Genomic DNA, 19,051 nt, shown 5'->3' with positions numbered 1-19,051 from the left:
GTAATAGCTCAGTATGATCAAGAAATATCAGTTATTCTGTGGTCTATGTATAGTTTTGTTGATCAGTAAATTAATGTGTCCTCATCAAATCATGTGATAAAAAGAGAATAAATTAGCCCTTTCACAGAATATTATTTATGTTCCTTGAGAAATGTTTTAGTCAGCTCAGAATAACTCAGCTTTCTTGTTCTTATGACAAGAGTATATAAAGCCAGAGGCAAAGTAAATGAATGAAAGTGAATGAGATGATGTTTCCGATGACATTTGTAAGCCGCAGTGTATGTATTTGTAATTTCAACCAGCAGTTACTTTCCTGGTGTCTGATAAGCCAAAGCAGGCTTCTAAGAAGATAGCTTGGTTTTATGAATGACTCTTTCATTTATAAAATAATCCCATTATTCAGGAGCTAATGAACAACTGTTTATGACTCATAACTCCACAGAAAAACATCTTGCCTCAAGCAAGGTAGATTAGTGTTTGAAAATAGTTTGGCTTCCAAGTAGTAGTTTAATCTCATCATTCAGCCATAACATAGAGATGTTTTCTTCATTTAGTGATGTTTATATTTCTTTAACTATCTCTTAGAACTTGCAAACTGCAAATACTGGAACAGGTCTCAGAAAAGCCATTAAAGTAATTTCATCAGTCAACGGAAGACTCTTAAATGTAGAATTTGCATTTTTTAGATTATTGAGTTCTGTCAGTTTGTCATCTTTCGCTGTAACATAAATAATAAATTGTGTTAAATGACATATTTTTCCATGCTGCTGAACTCCATTCGTGTCTAAATCCTAACTTCAAGACTGTTTTATGAAATCAGTCACGGTGTTGCAGCTGTCTGATTATTGTCCCTCTTTCACTCTAGGGTCTATTTCTTCTTGTGATGCATTTCTCAACGTCTTCCAAAGTAAAGGCCTTCGGCAGGAGGTCATCTGTCCTTGTGCCAGCTCACCAGAGGCCCTGACTGTGGCCATCCGGAGGTACGGGGTTGTATCCGTTAAAATAGATGGCCTAGAGAGCGTTCCTGTTAAGTAGCCAACAGAGACCTGGAAATCCTAACCGTTAGGCTTAGTGTGAGAGTTATAACATGACTTAGCCTTTCAAAGTGTGCCTGTTTCTCTCTTACGTGCAAGAGTGGGTTCTTTCAAATAGTCTGGATTCATTGGTTAGAGAAATACACGCACACTATACAAGTTTCACTGTGATTCCTAAATGGGACTTTGTCTAATGGTACAAGGAGCAGTAATTTCTCATCTTGGTAGGTTACTCAAATTTTTGTTTACTTTTATTTTTTCTTATTATTTAATTTTTATGGTTAATTTTTATTTTTTGTTCATAGAGCAAATGTTGGATGATGGGAGATTTTAATAATCAACTCTGTGACCTTTGATACGTAATTTTTATGTGATCCTCAATTTCTGCCCTCTGAAATGCTGTGCTTTTAAAAATACTGGTCTCTTAGCTTTAGAGCAGCTAGATGGTGCGAGAAACAGCTCTCAGGGCTGTGATAACCAGATGTCCTACAGTCTGGCATCGGTTTTCCTGGGGTGCTTTTGCTGGGGTCAGCATTACTCCAAGCGTGCCTGGTCCTTAAAAGTCACTCCAGCTTGCCCTGGGACAGCATAGTTCTTGGGAAGGACGTAGTTGTGGGGGTGTGCGATGCATTCTGCCAGAATGAGAAGATGAGCAGCGTTCAGCACAGTCAGTAGTCACAAAAATAGGTACTAGAAAGGCCTTTCTGATCATCGCAGCTGGAGCTGGCGGTCCTGTTCCCTTCAGCTCTCGGTTAGCAACACTAATGCGCGAAAGAAAGGTGTGCATCATCTGGTTATTTGAGACTTACAACACAACTTGTTTTTCCATGTCACCGACTTCAGCACCTAATAACATTTTGTGTAGCACAGATGTCCTCCATTGTAAGGAGGGAGGACGTGGAAAAGCCCTGTACAAAGTTCTGCTCTGTGTTCCTGAAAGATGGCGCTTTCCGGAATTAGTCACCAGAAGGATTTCCCTAAATAAGAAAACTGATCTTTTGGGTGCTTGTTAATGGAATATTAATTAGATTGCCTGACTAGCAGGCTGAGAAATTGAGACTTTACAGTATCAGAAACCACTTTTAATTTGGACTGAGCCAGAAATTAAAAGCATCACATTGTTTACATTGATTTTAAGTTGATGATGAAAAATGGTACCATTAGCCCAGCATCTAATCTTCATTTTTCAAAAGGACCATACTGTTACCCTAATAAAAGGCTGTCTGTGACTGATCTGACATCTGTGTTTGGCCTTGGAGTTTTATCAGCCCTGGTTGTATTATCAGATTTACTGTCACAAGTGTGTTCTTAGGAGTCTTAAGGTAGGCCTAATTTGAGCACCTAAGAGCAGATACCAAGAATCAGGAACCCCGGGAAGCTTACTCTGGGGATTTGAGTGTCAAGAGTCTGGGTCTGAGCCCCGCCTGGGGAGCGATTGGACGTATGACCCTGGGCAAGGCACTTACTGCCTAGGGCCTAAATTTCTTCTACCAAAGAAATGAGGGGATTAGATTCTGGAACCTCTAAATTCCCATCCCCCTGTAAATGTCTACAATCCCACAGCTGTGCTAGTTAGTACTGGTGCCACAGAGAACTCACAAGATAAGCAAAAACCCGTGCTGAAAACCCAGAGTTCCTGTGATCAAACAATTCACTCATTTGCTTTTCCTGAAAATATACTATCTGAGGCCGGAAGGCAAGCAGCACGGATTCTGTCGGAGTCAACTTACAAAGGGAAAAGGGACAAGCAGAGCATTTGTGATATCTTCCCTTTAAAAAAAAGATTTTTTTTTTAAAGAAAAACCACTTCAGTGAAAAGATTAAAAATTCAGGTGCAATCATCAGCAGATTCAGTGGCAGCTAGTGACTGAGTGTGTCTGGCGTGGGCTGAGACTCAAGCATACAAGCAGCAGACAGATGTGATCCGCAGGGGAGGATCTGCTGTGCAAGTATGTGCAGTTTGAGTCCGTAAAATCATACATGAACTTGGAATGGTAGTTTCACATTTTCATTAAAGGCATGACCCTCCCTTTCAGGAATAAGCTGGTTGTGTTGAACTTCTTCCAGAGATTGAACTTACTGTCAGGCAAGGGTATTAAATGTGTTATTTATATCATAGCTGATAAACTGACTTTTGCACAGAGTACCTTCTGCAGGGAGACCCTCAGCGTGCATCTGCCCATCCTCTGGCTTCCTTCGCTCTTGACCACAACCTGGTGCCCACTGTTGCACCCCAGAGCTGTCATCAGTTGCTTCCCAAATGACCAGCAGGAAAACCAGGCATGCGGGTGGAAAAAGTGGACACAAATAACCAGAACCCTTGCCAAGAACCTCCTATGTTCTGACTCGCTACCGTGGGTGACCGTAAATGAACGAAACCTAGTTCAGGGAGGCGAGTCAGTCATCATAGGCCTGAGGTGTCGTAAAGGTCATTGCCGGAAAGGGACCTCACTCATCGGTCTCAGACGACACGTTTGTTTTTGTGACCGAGTGTTTTTAAATAGTGTTGACCAGGCAGAAAATGAAATATGAGCTCTCCGTGGCAGAATTCTTGCCAGGTGGCTTCATTGGAAAAGTCCTACCTCGCTTGTGTAAATTCAGCTTGCTCTTTCTTTTTTTTTTCTGCAGTTGAACTGTCTTTAATGATAACGGGCTGAGATTGCAAAGATTCGTGAGTGGGAGAATCGAGGTGTCGGTCTGTATATGGCCACTTCAGAAAGTGACATTAAAAGATAGACTTTCCATGAACTTGGACTTACTCATGTATTCCTGAGCTGGTTTTACTTCAGACATTGCATGATCCTCAAGAATGTGATTTGTCTACTTGGTGGTCAGCCAGCACTTAGCTTTTCTTGTATTTTACAACTGGGTCTGCTCTTGGACTCCTGTCAGTCAAGTTCATAGCCGTGGTTACCACAGGATCTTCCCCAAATATGCCAGGCTGTGCTTGCCTCTTGCTTCTTAGGTGCCTGGAGACCAGCATCACAGGGAGTTAGCGTAGCTGGAAACAGTTACTATCATAATCTCTCTAGATTTAAAATCCCCAAAGAAAGGGGAAAATAGTGTGTAAGTATAAAAATATAATTCTAAGTATGTAGTGTAATAGTGTAACTTCTTACCAGGATACCAATTCTCAGCCAGGCACGTAGATTCCACAGTACACATTGTCCTGTGGTCTCTGGAAATGGAGTAAAAGATTAGACCCAATCCTTGTGTTCAGCGAGCATGTGGAGTGATTGTGAAGTAACGACTCAAGCTATCTTGTGCACATTTCAGATAATATTACTGCTTACTTGATTGTCTCAAATGAAGGGAAATCATCTAAAGTTTTTGCAAAACCAGTTCCTGCCAGCAAGCTGGGACTACATTGCTTCCACTGAAAATCCAATTGATAGAATTTTTTTTATCAATGATTTGGCTTCTTTTTTTTTTTTTTTTTTTTTTTTTTTTTCAGAATTACGTGGAATTTTGTTGAGTGACTATAGAATGAGAACAGTGAAGTGGCATCTTAGGAAGTTGCCCCACATGTTCTCCTTTAGGAATCCTTGTATTTCCCTTCTTGGTTATCAAGGCTCTGCCTCTACCTCATGGCTGCCCTCTCACCCAGATATGCGCAGCTTAGAGAGGGAGGCCCTGCCTCCCTTCCATTGTTCCTGATCACACTGTCCACGTCTGACCACCATATTCCAAGGCAGGGCCCCCTCAGTGCTGGGGCCTTTCCCTAAAACCCTGCCCAGAGTCCCTTCTTGTTGTTCCCAACAGAAGTAGAAATCTGCTGGAAGACAGCGATTGCACGTGAGCCCCAACGATCCGATCGAGCCCCATACCTATGGCCCTTTGCAGTATTTCCATAACAATCACAGACCAGGAAAATGAACGAAGGTGCGTTTTATCAGCCAGTCTTGTTTTCAAGAGCATTTGATTAAGAAAAATATATGAGGAGCCTTCAAAAAGTGCACAGAAAATGTGTATCATGAAAAAATCATGCATGGATTTCTGAAATTTCTACACAAAATTGAACTTTGAATTCCATGTTTCCATGAAGTTCTTTTGTATACGGAGCTCAGACCTGGTAGGAAGCTACAGAATATTAAGCAGCTAGTCTCCCTTCTCCCACAGCTCCTCTGTGTGCATGCCCAGGTAACATTCTTCATGGGAAGTACACGCCATCTCCACTTGGGCTCTCACAGGTTGGAGAAGTGTCCTCTGCAGTGGTCTGTGCCCCTTTAGGGGATGTGCCATAGCTTTCTTGTTCTTTCCTTTTCCCCATCTGCCTCTGCTTTCTAGACTCTCTCTCTTGTTCCCTATTTTTTTTTTTTTCATTTATTCAGCAAACTTTTTTTTTTTTTCTATCTCTTAAGTTTACCAGGCCTGGTCTGTAGACAGACAGTGAGAAAAGATCGTATCAGCAGTCCATAAGATACAGGAAAAGATAAAATTTGATACCAATAAAATTTGACCTCTTGATTTTACTGGGTAAAAAAAAAGAGTAGGATCCCCTCTTTCTTTGTGTAAATGTCCTTGGAGCACATCCACACCCCTGTGCTGACCAGTTGCCTATAGTACAGAAACTCATGTGGCCCACAAGGCCAAGCATATTTCCTTTTTGGCCATCTCTTGGGAAAGTTTGCCTAATGCTTCCAAACCAAAAAAGTGAACTATCTTAACTTACAACTAGCTCTAAGTGCTGCTGTCACATTCTGAATAAACTGGGGAAAGTCCATTTCTTTCCTCATATGCCGTTGATCAGAAGGCAAAATGGTTTTATGGTAGATACCTCTTTCAGTGAAAAAGCAAATACCATACAATCAAAGGCGTGGAAGTCATGTAAAGAAATGCTTCTCTTACAGTTCTGTGAACCCATGGTCTGTAACCTTAGCTCCGAAGCTTGTTTTTGAGGCTCTGAGGGAATGTTCTTTCCTTGTTGGCTCATCTGAGCATTTCTTGGTATGTCTGTTCCTAAATCTAGCCACTCTTTCTCCTAGAGGAATCAGACGTTTACCCAGCCATATCCTGTCTTCATCTCTGTCCTCCTCATCCTCTCCCTGTCCTGTGCCTCTGCCTAATCTTTTAAACATCTAAAGGCATGGACGTTGGTTATTCGCTCAAGTCTAGACATATTGATGAGACATAAACCTACCTAAGATGACCTTGGCCTGCTTTCCACAGGACTCCTGCGTCCACATCTCGCCTATTCTGCGAGTGTAAACTCGGGTCCCTATCTGTTAACTCATCCTATATGTCCCAAGGCCACATTTGATGTCATTTAATGATCATATCACTACTTCCATTTTGCACCCGCATAAAATAAAGAAAGACCCTAAAAAATGCACAGGCAATGGACCAGTTCTAACTCCAAGCCACGGTTGTTGACTTTGTGGTTTGGGTCGGACGGTGGTAATAATGTCGTCCAGTTCAAGGATTCATAATCTTACCAGTCTGAAGCTTTCTGAGCATTGACTTGATGCCACCAGTGGAAAATTCTACACCTGACCTCATGTGATGGATTACAGGCAAAATATAGACACATAACATGGTTTATCCAGCCTTCCCGAGGGAAGAAAGCTGGGATATCTTTTCTGCGTACAGTTTTCCCCAGATAATCACACCCGCAAAAGGTAATGGAAAGGCATGCGTGCAGGCCAGATGCATCAAACAGCAGGTCACCCACAATACCACACATGGGGCCAAGACCTTCACATATTACTACTTTGGTTTTTGCTGATCCTTTAATATGTGGTATTGCGAATGTGCCTATGGGTGAATAAGAAAAAGAAGAAGCATTTATGTTCATCTGTAACACAGAAAGTCAAGCTGTTGGAGAACATGGAGAGTAGCAAAAGCATGGAAACATCTCACAGAAGACTATGGTGTGGGAATGACCACCACACGTGATCTGGAGAGACAGAAAGATAAACTATTGAAGTTCCATACTGAAAATGATGAACAAAAAATTAGAAACTGCATAAATACATGGTTATAACAATGAAGGTCATAACCATGTCTTCAAAGAGCATTGTACGGCATACATGCCCTTCATGGTGCACTGATCATGAAGTAAGCCAAGACCTAGCCTGGTGAACTGAAAACCCAAGAGAACCATGACTATCCAGCAGGCTAGTGGCAGAAATTTTACACAAAGGCACGGCAATGCATTTTATAGATCTGGTAGCAGTGCCTGCTGATCCCAAAGCAGTAGAGAGATATATTAACAAGTTTGTTGTGATTGTTACTTATGATGAAATGTCACTGTTGTGGGCATACAGCTCCAGAAATGACGCTGGCTGTAGTTGATGAGACAGCCCGTGGCAGTTGTTAATGCCAAGTTCAAAATAACTGTGCCGGGGTATTGTAGCAGGCACACAGAAGAATCAACTGGAGGTGATAGGCAAAAAGCTTGTGTCCTTGCTTCTTTAAACTAGCGAATTTCATGATAGGACATTATTCTGCTAACAAAAAGGCAGGGGTCACCGAGGACATCTTTTTTAATTGGCCTCACAATTTTGTAGCAGTGGCTCATACTCACTTTGAGAAAGCTGAACTGGCTGCTGTCTGCAAGATTTGGTTATTCCTTGACTACTGTCCTGCCCGTTCTCTAGCTGAAATCCTTATCAAAAACATGTATGCTGTGTATTTTCTCCCAAGTGTGACTTCATTAATTCAACCACGCTACTAGGATGTCCTTAAATCAATGAGGAGTAAATACAGAAGCACTTCAGCAAATAGCATGAAGAGAGGCACGGATGTAGGAGGTTTTCAAAAAGGAGTTTAGCAAGAAGGATGCCATCCATATATGCTGCCGCCAGTGCTTGGAACACAGTGACAGAAGACACATTTGTTCAGTGAATATGATCAGCCAGGTAGTGACTGATTCCATGGGTAAACTGAGAAAAACATAAAATCTGGAATCTTTACACATGTCAAGGAGTCGATCAGTAAACTGGAAGAGGTGGATTTTGAAGTTTTTTACATCAGTAAAGAGCCTCCAGTTGTGGATTCATTGACCACTGACAAAGTGGTTCTGAGTGATGGGGTCCATGCTGACGGACGTGCTGAAGATGATGTTGTTAACACGGCAAGAGACAGTGCCCGTAGACAGCATGGTGAACGTGTGTGATGGGCTTATTGAAGGACTGCAGCAACATGCATTCATAACAGAGCAGGCACAAAACAAAGGAGGCTTCTAAGACAAAACCGCTGTTAATGAGGCAGATGACTCTGGAGGAAACCTGGATTCCCACAGCTCCTAACTGGGTGTCCTCCCCTGCCCTTCCCCGAGTCAGCCCAGAGTCCTTGATGACCCCTTACTCAGTGGCAGGACCTACACAAGGCCCTTCATGTCCTGCCCTGCTTGCCCACTGAATGCCTGACAAGCCTCCACCCATTCCCTGCTCCTCCCTCTGTCTGGAGTTCCCCCTCCACCAGATGGCCAGCACTTCCCCTGTCATGGCCGCCTACCTTAGCCACCCATTGGAAAATGCAGTGCACTTGGGGCCACGTTGTAACGCAGTAGGTTGAGCTGCTGCCTGTGAAGCTGGCATCCCTGTTGGAGTGCCGGTTTGAACCCCAGCTGCTCTTTGACCCAGCTTCCTGCTAGTGTGCTTGGGAAAGCAGTGGATGATGACCCAAGTGCTTGGGCTTCTGCCACCTATGTGGAGAACCTTAATGGAGTCCCTGGCTCTTAGCCCTCCCTGGCTGTTGCAGCCATTTGGGAAGTGAACTGGTGGATGGAGGATCTCTCTCTCTCTCCCTCTCTCTCTCTCTCTCTCTCTCTCATCCAGAGAAAGTGGTGATGACAGAGAATGTGAGCAAGCAGGTGGAGGTCTTTGGCAGCAACCCGAGGTGGATTCTCAGTGACGCTCCAGGTGGCAGGGGACAAAGACCTCATTCCATTCCCGAGCAGTGAACTCCAGTGACCCGGTGCGGGAAGCCTGCTTCCAGGCAGACTTTCCAGGGTAGTGTGTGCACATTTTCTGTATTGTTACGTGCACAACTATGGAGAAACTGACCACAGCACAGGCAAAAATAATGAGGGCACGATGTGTCTTCCACCATCTCGCCTGGCTCGGTGGGCATGGACGTTGATGTCCCCACCAGGGTCTGCAGTCAGGAGGAATGGTCGCTCGGGTTGCAGCTCGCCTCCCGTCAGCTCCTCCCCAGGACCACTTACTTCCCTGGGCCTCTCAAATGTGCCAGGTTTCTGATTGACATCATCTGTCAGATTCAAAAACAAACTGAGGGACATAAAAGGGTAAAGTTACAATGTGAATATCCTAAATTGAATTAGGAGTAACAGTGTGATGAAACTTACAAATAGCGCTTGACCCAAGGCTTCCTGTTGTATTGCTTTCCTTGTATCTTGATCACGTTCCTGTCTTAGCAAGACAGGTGCTATCTCTTTGTTTAACTATTACTCATATTTAAACTGTTGAATGCTGGGGGTTCCATGAAAGGATAATTTTTATAATTAACTATTACACTTTGATTCTCTAAGTGCCTGGAGGTGACTTAAGGTGACAACTCTATTTCAGTGGTGAATATCTTTAGGAGAGAAAGGAATGCTAGTCTTTAATTTAGAATCTATTGTTTCATTGTCCTTATATTTGTGTCCATTTTCATGTAAATTCGATGGTAACAGCTGGCACACTTGAGTTTTTATCAACTTACTCCTCTTGGGGTTGTTTTCTTTAACATGCAAATACAAGAAAAATTTTCCTGTTTGCTGGTGTTTCATGTGAATTACTGTGTTCCACAGAAAGGTTGGGACGAATTCTCATTTTTGGAAAATGAGCCAATGCATATAAACTCATATTGTGTTTTATCTTACGTGCTTACTTTGTTCCTGAGACATACTTGAAGACTTGAAGTGCAGTTTTAATGCATAAGAAATCAAAGGCCAGGATATTAAGTCAAAAAATATAACTTCGGTGTATTCTGTAAAGGTGTTTTAAATGGGAATCTGAGGAGGCTACTTTGCAGATTTTGGTGTAAACAAAAAAAATGGATGTTTTCTTAAGTGACCTTGTAAAGTCTAATGTGGGAGGCATTATAACTCTTGTTTTATTTTCCACTTAGAATTTTTACAGGGAAAAAGCCCACAAGTGTTTGGGTTTTAAATTTTGCTATTCTGTTGCAGAGAGCGGCCTATAGGAGATGAGTTACCCCTCATTTGAAAGGTTTGAGAATTGACATTTCCATCACATTGTTAAGCATTCGTGTGCCGTGTTTTAATAACCTTCCAGGGACAGTTTGTTCTGCCCTGATAATGAAAAAGAGATTGAACTTCCAGTAAACAGCTCAGTGCCGTCGATCGCTTACTTGGCTTCCAGTCTACTTAATTAAAAAAATGATACTCAATTATCTCTGGTAATCAGTGAAGATAAAATTGCGGATGCATTTGTTCACTGTTTGTGGACCTTTAGCCCTTTCTAGAACATCTATCACTTTGTGGTTCTCTGTTAGATTCCCCAGCTGCATCCACATTTTTTTTCCTATGTGAAAGCTACTCAGATGGCCTGTGGGCTTGGACCATGGTTACCATAGAGCTGTGCATAGACACCTGTGCCCATGAATAAAGTTTCCCAGGCGGTTTAGGGTCAGGTCCATCTGCAGCACCAGGCTTGATGGGGTGGTGCCCATGGCCTTGAGGTTTATTACTACCCTAACATCACTTCCCCTGAAAGCAACTCAGAATGCTTCTCTCACAAAAGGGACTGCATTGGAAAAGCAGTCAGTGAAGCCACCAGGATCCCACTAGATAAATGGGCAGCATGCAGAGGTACTTCCAAGAGCCAGCAGGAAGATACTGGGGATGGTGGGGAGCAGGGTGGCATTGGGAGTAGGCTGGGGCACAAGGCTTCGGGGGGGATGTGTCTTCTAGCTGTGCAGCGGAGACTTCTAGAGGCAGGTCCTTGTTAGGGCTAGCCCTGTCAGCATTGCCCTCAGAAAAGGACCTTTCTCCAAAACAGAATAACCAATGTTCGTTATAGGATGTTTGAGTTTTTTTGTTTGTTTGTTTGTTTTTTGTTGTTGTTGTTGTTGTTTTTTTAAGAACATGAATCAGAGAACTTGATGAGCAAGGGCAAGAGACATGCCCATCTTTGTATGCTTCCTTCAGGCATGTTTGTGTGCATGTCTCCTTGTGGGTCAGCCAGGTGGTGGCAAGAAGCTACGCATGCAGTTCCGTGCTGAAGTCTGCTCTGACTTCCTATGTAATCTCTGCTTCCACGAGGTGCTGTGATTTAGGGATGTTCCTGAGAATTCTGGTATTAGAAACCTAATCCCCAGAATAGCCAAGGCCTTTGAGAGATAAATTAGCAATACATATGGTCAGTAGGGCACGCCCTCCAGATAGCATGCATGGCTTTATCAGAAGAGGAAGGGAGATTCCGGCTAGCATGGCTGCTGTGTGCACACTGTTGCCCACTGCAGGATGTGCAGCAGGAAGCCCCTCCCCGAGGTGCTGGCTCCCTACTGGTGGACTTCCCAGCCTCCGGAATCCCGAGCTCAGTGAACTCCGCTCTCCGTAAAGTACCCAGTCTGTAATATTCAGTTACAGCAACAGAAAACAGACCAAGACAGCAAGCATTTGCAGGGTTTTTTTTTTTTTTTTTTTTTTCTGTTCAGAACTGTCACCCCTGCGTAATATTCTCGGTGTTTCCTTTTTCTGTCAAGACTAGTTATAGAATGGGGAATATTGGAGAAATAATGTATCTGTTATGTCTAAACTCATCAGTAAATTTACAGAAAGTGTGAAAATTACAAAATGATACCAAGCAGTTATTTTCTGGCCCAAGTAGCCTCTGGATTGCCTAATATCTAAGACTGTTTTCATCTCTAGAATACATGATGGAATGGATTTTTCTAAAGCTACATTGTGATAGTGCACTAAAATATTTTTTGGCTTTTAAAATAGTACCTTTTAAATTAAGTATTTCAGTAACATAGATGCTTTAGCAATGAACTGGTAATAAGTTTATAAAATAATAATTAAATTGGTAATTCCAGAGATATCACCTCATCACCACAATCATTTTACGTTTCTTGGAAGTTCCTAACAAAGTAATTAGAAAGCTGAGAGAAAACCAAGAGAAAAGACATCCAAAGGGAGAAACTACACTATGAAATGCTCATATGGTATTGAAATTAAATGATTTTTAAAATTTTAATTTTAATTAATTTCTAACAGATTCAATATGATTTGTAGATAAAGTCTGAGAATATAATAATATTCCCCTCCTCCTTCCCTTTCGTGCCCCACCCTCTTTCCTTCTACCTTTCTGTCATTTTTAGTTTTTGAGATAACATTTTAAATTTACATTATAGTAAAAAGGCTTATGACTTCATTGAATAAGAAATTAAGAAGAAGCAAAAGACCTTAGTTCAGTGGGTATATAGACAACATCTATAAACAATAATAAAAAGTATAAAGGACCATTTCACCTGTATCCAGTTTTTTTGTCAATTAATAATTCATGATTTCTTTCAAGGAAATAGAACCAGTGACAACGTAACATCTAAATATTTCTCGGGTGGTTATAAGATAACAACTCATTTAGATTTTAAGCCATTTCCTCTCAACAGTTTATTCACGGGAATAATTTTAAACATATTGCAATGCAAATAATTAGATATTGCTCTTTTTTTTACTTTATTATTTAACACAGATCAGAGAAGATATATTTGTTGTTTGGGGACTAGTTTATTTAACCAAGTATAATGGTTTCCAGGTACATCCATTTTGTTGTAAAAGACAAGATTCTGTTCTTAGCTTTGTTACAGCTAAGTAATATTCCACAGTGTTTGTGTACCACATTTTGTTTATCCGTTGATGAGCATCAGTGTTAATTCCATATCTTAGCTATTGTGAATTGAGCCACAATTAACATATGGGTACAAATAACTCTTTCATATGCTAATTTCATTTAGTTTCAGTAAATTCCCAGGAGTGGGATGGCTGAGTCATATGGTAGATCTATTTCCAGCTTTCTGAGGAATATTCATACTGTCTTCCACAATGGCTGTACTAGCCTGCATTCCCACCAGCAGTGGTTTGGGGAACCTTTTCCCCACATCCTCCTCAGCATTTATTGTTTGTTGACTTCTGTATGAGAGCCATTCTCACTGGGGTGAGGTGAAACCTCATTGTGGTTTTCGTTTGCATTTCCCTGATGGATAGTGATCCTGAGCATTTTGTCACATGTCTGTTGGCAATTTGAATTTCCTCTTTTGAAAAAATACCTGTTCAAGTCCTTTGCCCATTTCTTAACTGGATTGTTTTGTTGTTGTTGAGTTTCTTGAGCTCTTTATAGATTCTTGATGTTAATCCTTTATCAGTTGAATAGTTTACAATTAATTTCTCCTGTTCAGTTGTTTGCCTTATCACTTTGCTGAATATTTCTTTGTCAGTGTAAAAGCTTCTTATCTTGATGTAAGAGTAATCGCATTAGTTTATTTTTGCTTTATTGCCTTTGCTTCTGAGATCTTTTCCAAGAAGTCTTTGCCTATTCCAATGTCTTGAGAGTTTCTCCAACGTTCTCCTATAGTGATTTAGTGGTATCAGGTGGTAGATTTAGAACCTTGATCTATTTTGAGTAGATTTTTCTATAAAATGTAAGATAGGGATCTTGTTTCGTACTCTGCACGTGAGATCTAATTTTCCCAGCACCATTTGTTGAAGAGACTGTTCTTTCCCCAGACATTGATTTTACCTCCTTTGTCAAAGATTAGTTGATTGTAGATGTGTGGAATGATTTCTGAGGATTCTATTCTGTTTCCATAAGTTTGATATGTTATATCGTCCTCTTAATTCGTTTCCAGGAATTTTTTGATTTCTTATGTAACCCACTGTTCATTCAAGAGTGTGTTGTTCAGTCTCCATGTGTTTATATATTTTCTAGAGATTCTTGAGTTGTTAATTTCCAGCTTCATTACATTGTGTTCAGAAAAAATACATGGTATGATTTCAATTTTTTTGAATTTGCTGAGACTAGCTTTATAACCTAGCATATGGTCTATCCTAGACAAAGTTCTACACAGTGATTTGAAGAACGTGTGTTCTTTGTGGGATGAAATGTTCTGTGGATATCAGGTCCACTTGGTCCATAGTGTAGATTAGCTCTGTTGTTTATTTTTCGATTTTCTGTCTAGTTGACCTGTCCATTGCTGAAAGTGGGGTGTTGAAGTTTCCCATTATTATTCTATTGGAGTTTATGTCAGTGCTTAAGGGTGGGAGGAGAATCCAGGGTGACACCTGAGTTGGGCGTGGTAAGTCTCCTGTTTTGTCTGCTGGATGGAGTGTGTGATCACTTCCGTTGGTGTAATCATAGCCTCACCTCCTCTTTTCTAAGGTTGATCAATGCCTGGGTTTAGCCCACAGTGGGTACAACCCTCAGCCGTGCTGGTGCATGAACCACGCAAAGGATCTGTACAGTCTTCAGTGTGAACACAGAACCCTCTGCAGTGACCCATCTCAAGCAGTCAGGGTGCTCTGAGCCCCTGACACCAAATATAGTGATTGCCCAGAAACCCAGCTACACCCACACCCTATCATTCAGTCACAATGTTCCCACATTTACACTGTGCAAGGCTCCCACAGTCATGGGGAGCCTCCCTACCTGTGAGGCTGCCCAGTCCATGGAGAGAGCAAGGTGGTTTCCAGAGCCAGCTGCCTGTGGGTGCTCTGTCTTGATGGTTTGAGCTCTTGAACCTGTGATTCATCGAGAGGATGGGGGCACCTTGCAATCCTAAGTAGGTCCTCAGCTCTCTGTCAGCCCTCCCATCCAGACTCAAAGTCGAAGGGAAACATGGATTTTTCCCTCTGCTAAAATCCCCTGGTCACACACACGAGACCTGCCACAGCCTTTACCTGTGTCAAGATGGCAGCTTCTCCCCTCCGGTTGCCAGGCACCCTTGTGGGAGGGTGGGGAGAAAGAAACATGTTTTACCTTCAGCAGATTAGGTGGGTACCTTGCCCACTGCTAGGGCTCCTGGCCGCACTCAAAGTCAGCGTGGTCCACAAGGCCCTGCTTCAGGCAGTATCACCGGTGGCACGGGCTGCTGCGTCTGCTCTCACCTGCTCAGAACCAGGCATCTCATCCAGTTCCTGGCTGCGGAAGTTGTGCGTGGTGTCCCCACTTGCTGCTGCACATCTGTGCTTTCCACATGGTTCCTCTTCTTCTGTAGAATTTCCCCTGCAAACTTCTCTCCAGTTCTCCCCCAGGCATGCACTGCCTCTGCTTTTTTTCCTGCTGTCTTCCTCCAGTCAGGATCAGTAGGACTTCACCCTATTCAGCCATCTAGGCACTTCCTACTATTTTTAAAGAAGGAGAGACAGAGAGATGGAGATATTCCATCTGCCAATTCACTCCCCAGATGGCCTCAAATCACTTACTTATTTATTTATTTATTTATTTTATTTATTTGAAAGTCCGACTTACAGAGGAAGAGAGAGAAAGAGGTCTTCCATCTGCTGGTTCACTCCCCGAATGGCTGCAATGACCAGAGCTGAGCTGATCCAGAGCCAGGAGCTTCTTCCAGGTCTCCCACACAGGTGCAGGGGCCCAAGGACTTGGGCCATCTTCTTCTGCTTTCCCAGGCCACAGCAGAGAGCTGGATGGGAAGTGGAGCAGCCGGGACTCTAACCAACTCCTCAATGGGCTGCCGGCACCACAGGTGGCGGCTTTACCTGCTACTCCACAGCACCAGCCCCTCAATCACTCTTAGGCTTCTTATCTGTAATCTCATCTTAGCTGGTTCCACACTTAGGTTCTGTGTATTCCCTTAAGCTTTTTCTCCTTTGAAGTGAAATTAAGTGATTCCTGCCTGCAACAACAACCTGTGCCCCAAAGTAAAAGAAAAAAAAATAACTTAACACCAATCCATGAATTGAGGTGAGATTTTCACGAACAATTTTAAGTGCTCAATAAAGTGAGACTCAGAGATTTTTAAAAAAAGACTTATTTATTTTTTGAAAGGCAGAGTTACATGGAGGCAGAGAGAGAGGTCTTCCAGCCACTGGATGGCTGCAGCCATTGGAGCTGGGCCGATCTAAAGCCAGGAGCTTCTTCCAGGGTCTCCCACACAGGTGTAGGGCCCCAAGGGCTTGGGCCATCTTCCACTGCTCTCCCAGGATATAGCAGAGTGCTGGATCAGAAGTGGGGCAGCCAGGACTAACTGGCACCCATCTGAGATGCCAGCACTGCAGGCGGCAGCTTTACCCACTACGCCACAGCGCCAGGCCCCTGTAATCTCAGTTTTAAAACATAACAACATAGAATACATTGTAATGATTGAGGTTTTGGACAAAACTTCTTTAATCACTAAAGAGTTTAGAGATGAAAACCATGTAAAGGAGGACAGCATTGAATTATCACTGAAGCACAAAGCACCTGTATTATCCTGTTTAAGTGGTCCTGACCACTTGCATTTAAGAGTATATTCTGTTCTGTAGGGACAAGTTTGTGTGGGCCAAGGCTGAGGTGCACAGAGGAGAGAGCTAAGGAGGTGGCCTAACCCTCTGCCTTACATCAGCTGAAACTGGCCCTTTGGGCTCCTACCCAGAACTTTCCACTGGACATGAAATGGGAGCCTTGCAAATGACAAATGGAATTTGCAAACAACTCATGTGGTCTTACCCATTTTCATTTTTGCTACCAAAATATATTTCAGTTTCTACAACTAGATTTATCAAGAAAGAAATTCAAAACTTATGCAGTAAACTTGGTAGGCAAGAAGGTAATATTGGTAGAAATTTCACTTTCTATATTACATAGCTCTTAAAATGAGTGCTTTGAGGGGCCGGCGATGTGGTATAGTGGGTAAAGCTGCTGCCTGCAGTGCCAGCATCCCATATGGGCTGGTTCAAATCCCAGCTGCTTCACTTCCGATTCAGCTCTCTGCTATGGGCTAGGAAAGCAGTAGAATATGGCCTAAGTCCTTGGGCCCCTGCACTCTCATGGAAGACCTGGAAGAAGCTCCTGGCTCCTGGCTTCAGAAAGGCACAGCTCTGGCCATTGCGGCCAATTGGGGAGTGAACCAGTGGATGGTTCATGTTGTGGCGGCTATGCCATGATATCAGCCCTGGGTTCTTTGGCTTTTAAGTGGGCATGTATTTTTCTTATCAGAGAGAAGGGAGCAAATGACGTCAAATGAACTAATAACTCATTCAGTATATTGGGGTGTACTGTTTTTAGCTGATGTCTTTCTCTCTTAGAAATCATGGCTTGAGTGTAGCTGTGTGTTGCGTTTTGAAAGTCTGTATCACAAGAAGCATCCCAGCAGGGTCCATCCACATTGTTCACTGGATTTCTCCATGTGCTGCAGGAATGTGCCCTGAAGCTAACTATTAGTTCTGTTCAAATAAGCGTAGAACCTCAGCTTCCTTCCATTCTTCACCAGGCACTATTAATGTATCAGAGCCCTTTTCCTGCTCTAAAAGAGTAGCCCAAGGAAGAAAGAAGAATCATGGGGATCCTCTTCATTGTGGGTCTGGTTGTTTTCTCGCCCCCTGAAACCTCAGGGCTGGTTTACATTTGCCTAAAGGAAAAGACTTTGGTCGTGGACCGTGACCGGACACCACAACAGCTGAACAGCTGACCTAGAAATTCTCCTCCTTTCCATCTCTCTGGTCACCAGTTCAGAAGTGGGGGCTCTTCCTCTCTGTCTGTCTCAGCTGATTGCCTTATAATTGTCACTAGTTTCTTCGGACACCAAATGTATTTTGCCCCAGAAGCAGTGTTGGGCGAGAGGGTTTTTGGTACTGCGTGCAGTGCCGTGTCCGTGGGCGGCTGCTGCTGAGCTTCAACGAGAGGGCCCTGCTGTGTTCCTCTCGCTATCTCGAGTCAAGTGCTGTGGTTCGCCAGTGGGTTTCAGATTTTGCCCTGCTGTCCCAGCTATTCGTATGCTCACTGCATAACCTGAGCACTACTTGGGTTTCCGAAATGCAGATAATAGGAGTACCCACATCATCAGCCTATGAGAGTGTTAAATGGGCTCACATAAGGGAATAATGAAAAAATATGGCTAGTCTATAGGAAGAATTCAACAAATATTAGCCACTGTTGTTAATAATAGCATTGCCACAATAATACTGTATGCATTGTCTATAGTGATCAATTATATAGAAACACTGTAATTAGTAGTAGAGACAGAGGAAGAGGAGAGTAGATACCTATAGCTCAAAGCCTGTGCCTTCCAAATGTACCTTTGTCCCTAAACTGAGAATCCCTGATTGTGTATCGCCCATGGAAGATGAAAAGCCTTTGTTTCCCCTACATACAAAAGGATTCAGTGAATGACAAGTGGCGTTGCAGCTTTGCAAATGTGTTGAGGTTACACTGGGAAACCCTGGAACTGGAAATCATCCCAACTGCCTGTTGCTTACTGGATTTACTTTGTGTCCCTGTACGTTGAGTCTAGCCCGGCTGGGCTTGCTGTCCGTGGAAGCAAACCATAGGTGTGTTCATTGAAGTTTCTCATCGCTGCTTCTTCAGATGTTACACTGCAAGATTAGCTAAAGGCCTGTCGAGTGTTTGACAGAGGCTGGACATGCCTTCACACACAAATGGTGGCACACACTGTTGGACTGAAGCCCCTTGTCATCGAGTGTGTTCCTCATGAGGCTTAAAGCTGAGAGGAGCGAGCTCCTTTCTCTTGTCATCTTTTAATCTCCTTTTCGCACTCTATCTCTGCACTATTTTATACACAGCTGCATATTTTTCCCCTTCCTGGACATTGCTACGATGACTGTGTAATTCCTGTTCTTTGTGAGACACGTGGGCTTGCATCAGCCTGAGTATGCCATTGCATCTTGGACCCAAATCTGGTAGTTGACAAAAGATTTTCCATTTGCTAGTTCACTCCCCCGAATACCTGCAATAGCTGGGGCTAGGCCAGGCTGAAGGAGCCTGGAACTCTACGCAGGAAATACTTGAGCCATCACCTGCCGCCTCCCAGCCTGCACATTAGCAAGAAGCTGGGCTGGAAGCAGAGGCAGGTCTCAAACCCATACACAGCAT

The 19,051-nt window shown here is 43.0% G+C and overlaps 1 protein-coding gene across 2 annotated transcripts in view; it reads left to right on the top strand.

Moving 5' to 3' along the window:
• DIP2C (disco interacting protein 2 homolog C) overlaps window positions 1-19,051 on the top strand; it is a 485,199-nt gene that overhangs the window by 360,467 nt on the left and 105,681 nt on the right. For both annotated transcript variants that reach the window (XM_062211075.1, XM_062211076.1), the window contains one exon: window positions 866-980. In XM_062211075.1, the coding sequence (XP_062067059.1) occupies window positions 866-980 (115 nt within the window). The remainder of the gene's footprint in view (window positions 1-865; window positions 981-19,051) is intronic.

Source organism: Lepus europaeus, chromosome 14 (genome assembly GCF_033115175.1).
Source record: "Lepus europaeus isolate LE1 chromosome 14, mLepTim1.pri, whole genome shotgun sequence".
Taxonomy (NCBI): domain Eukaryota; kingdom Metazoa; phylum Chordata; class Mammalia; order Lagomorpha; family Leporidae; genus Lepus; species Lepus europaeus.
Note: the sequence above shows the minus strand (reverse complement) of the source record. Positions and strands in the feature narration are given on the sequence as shown.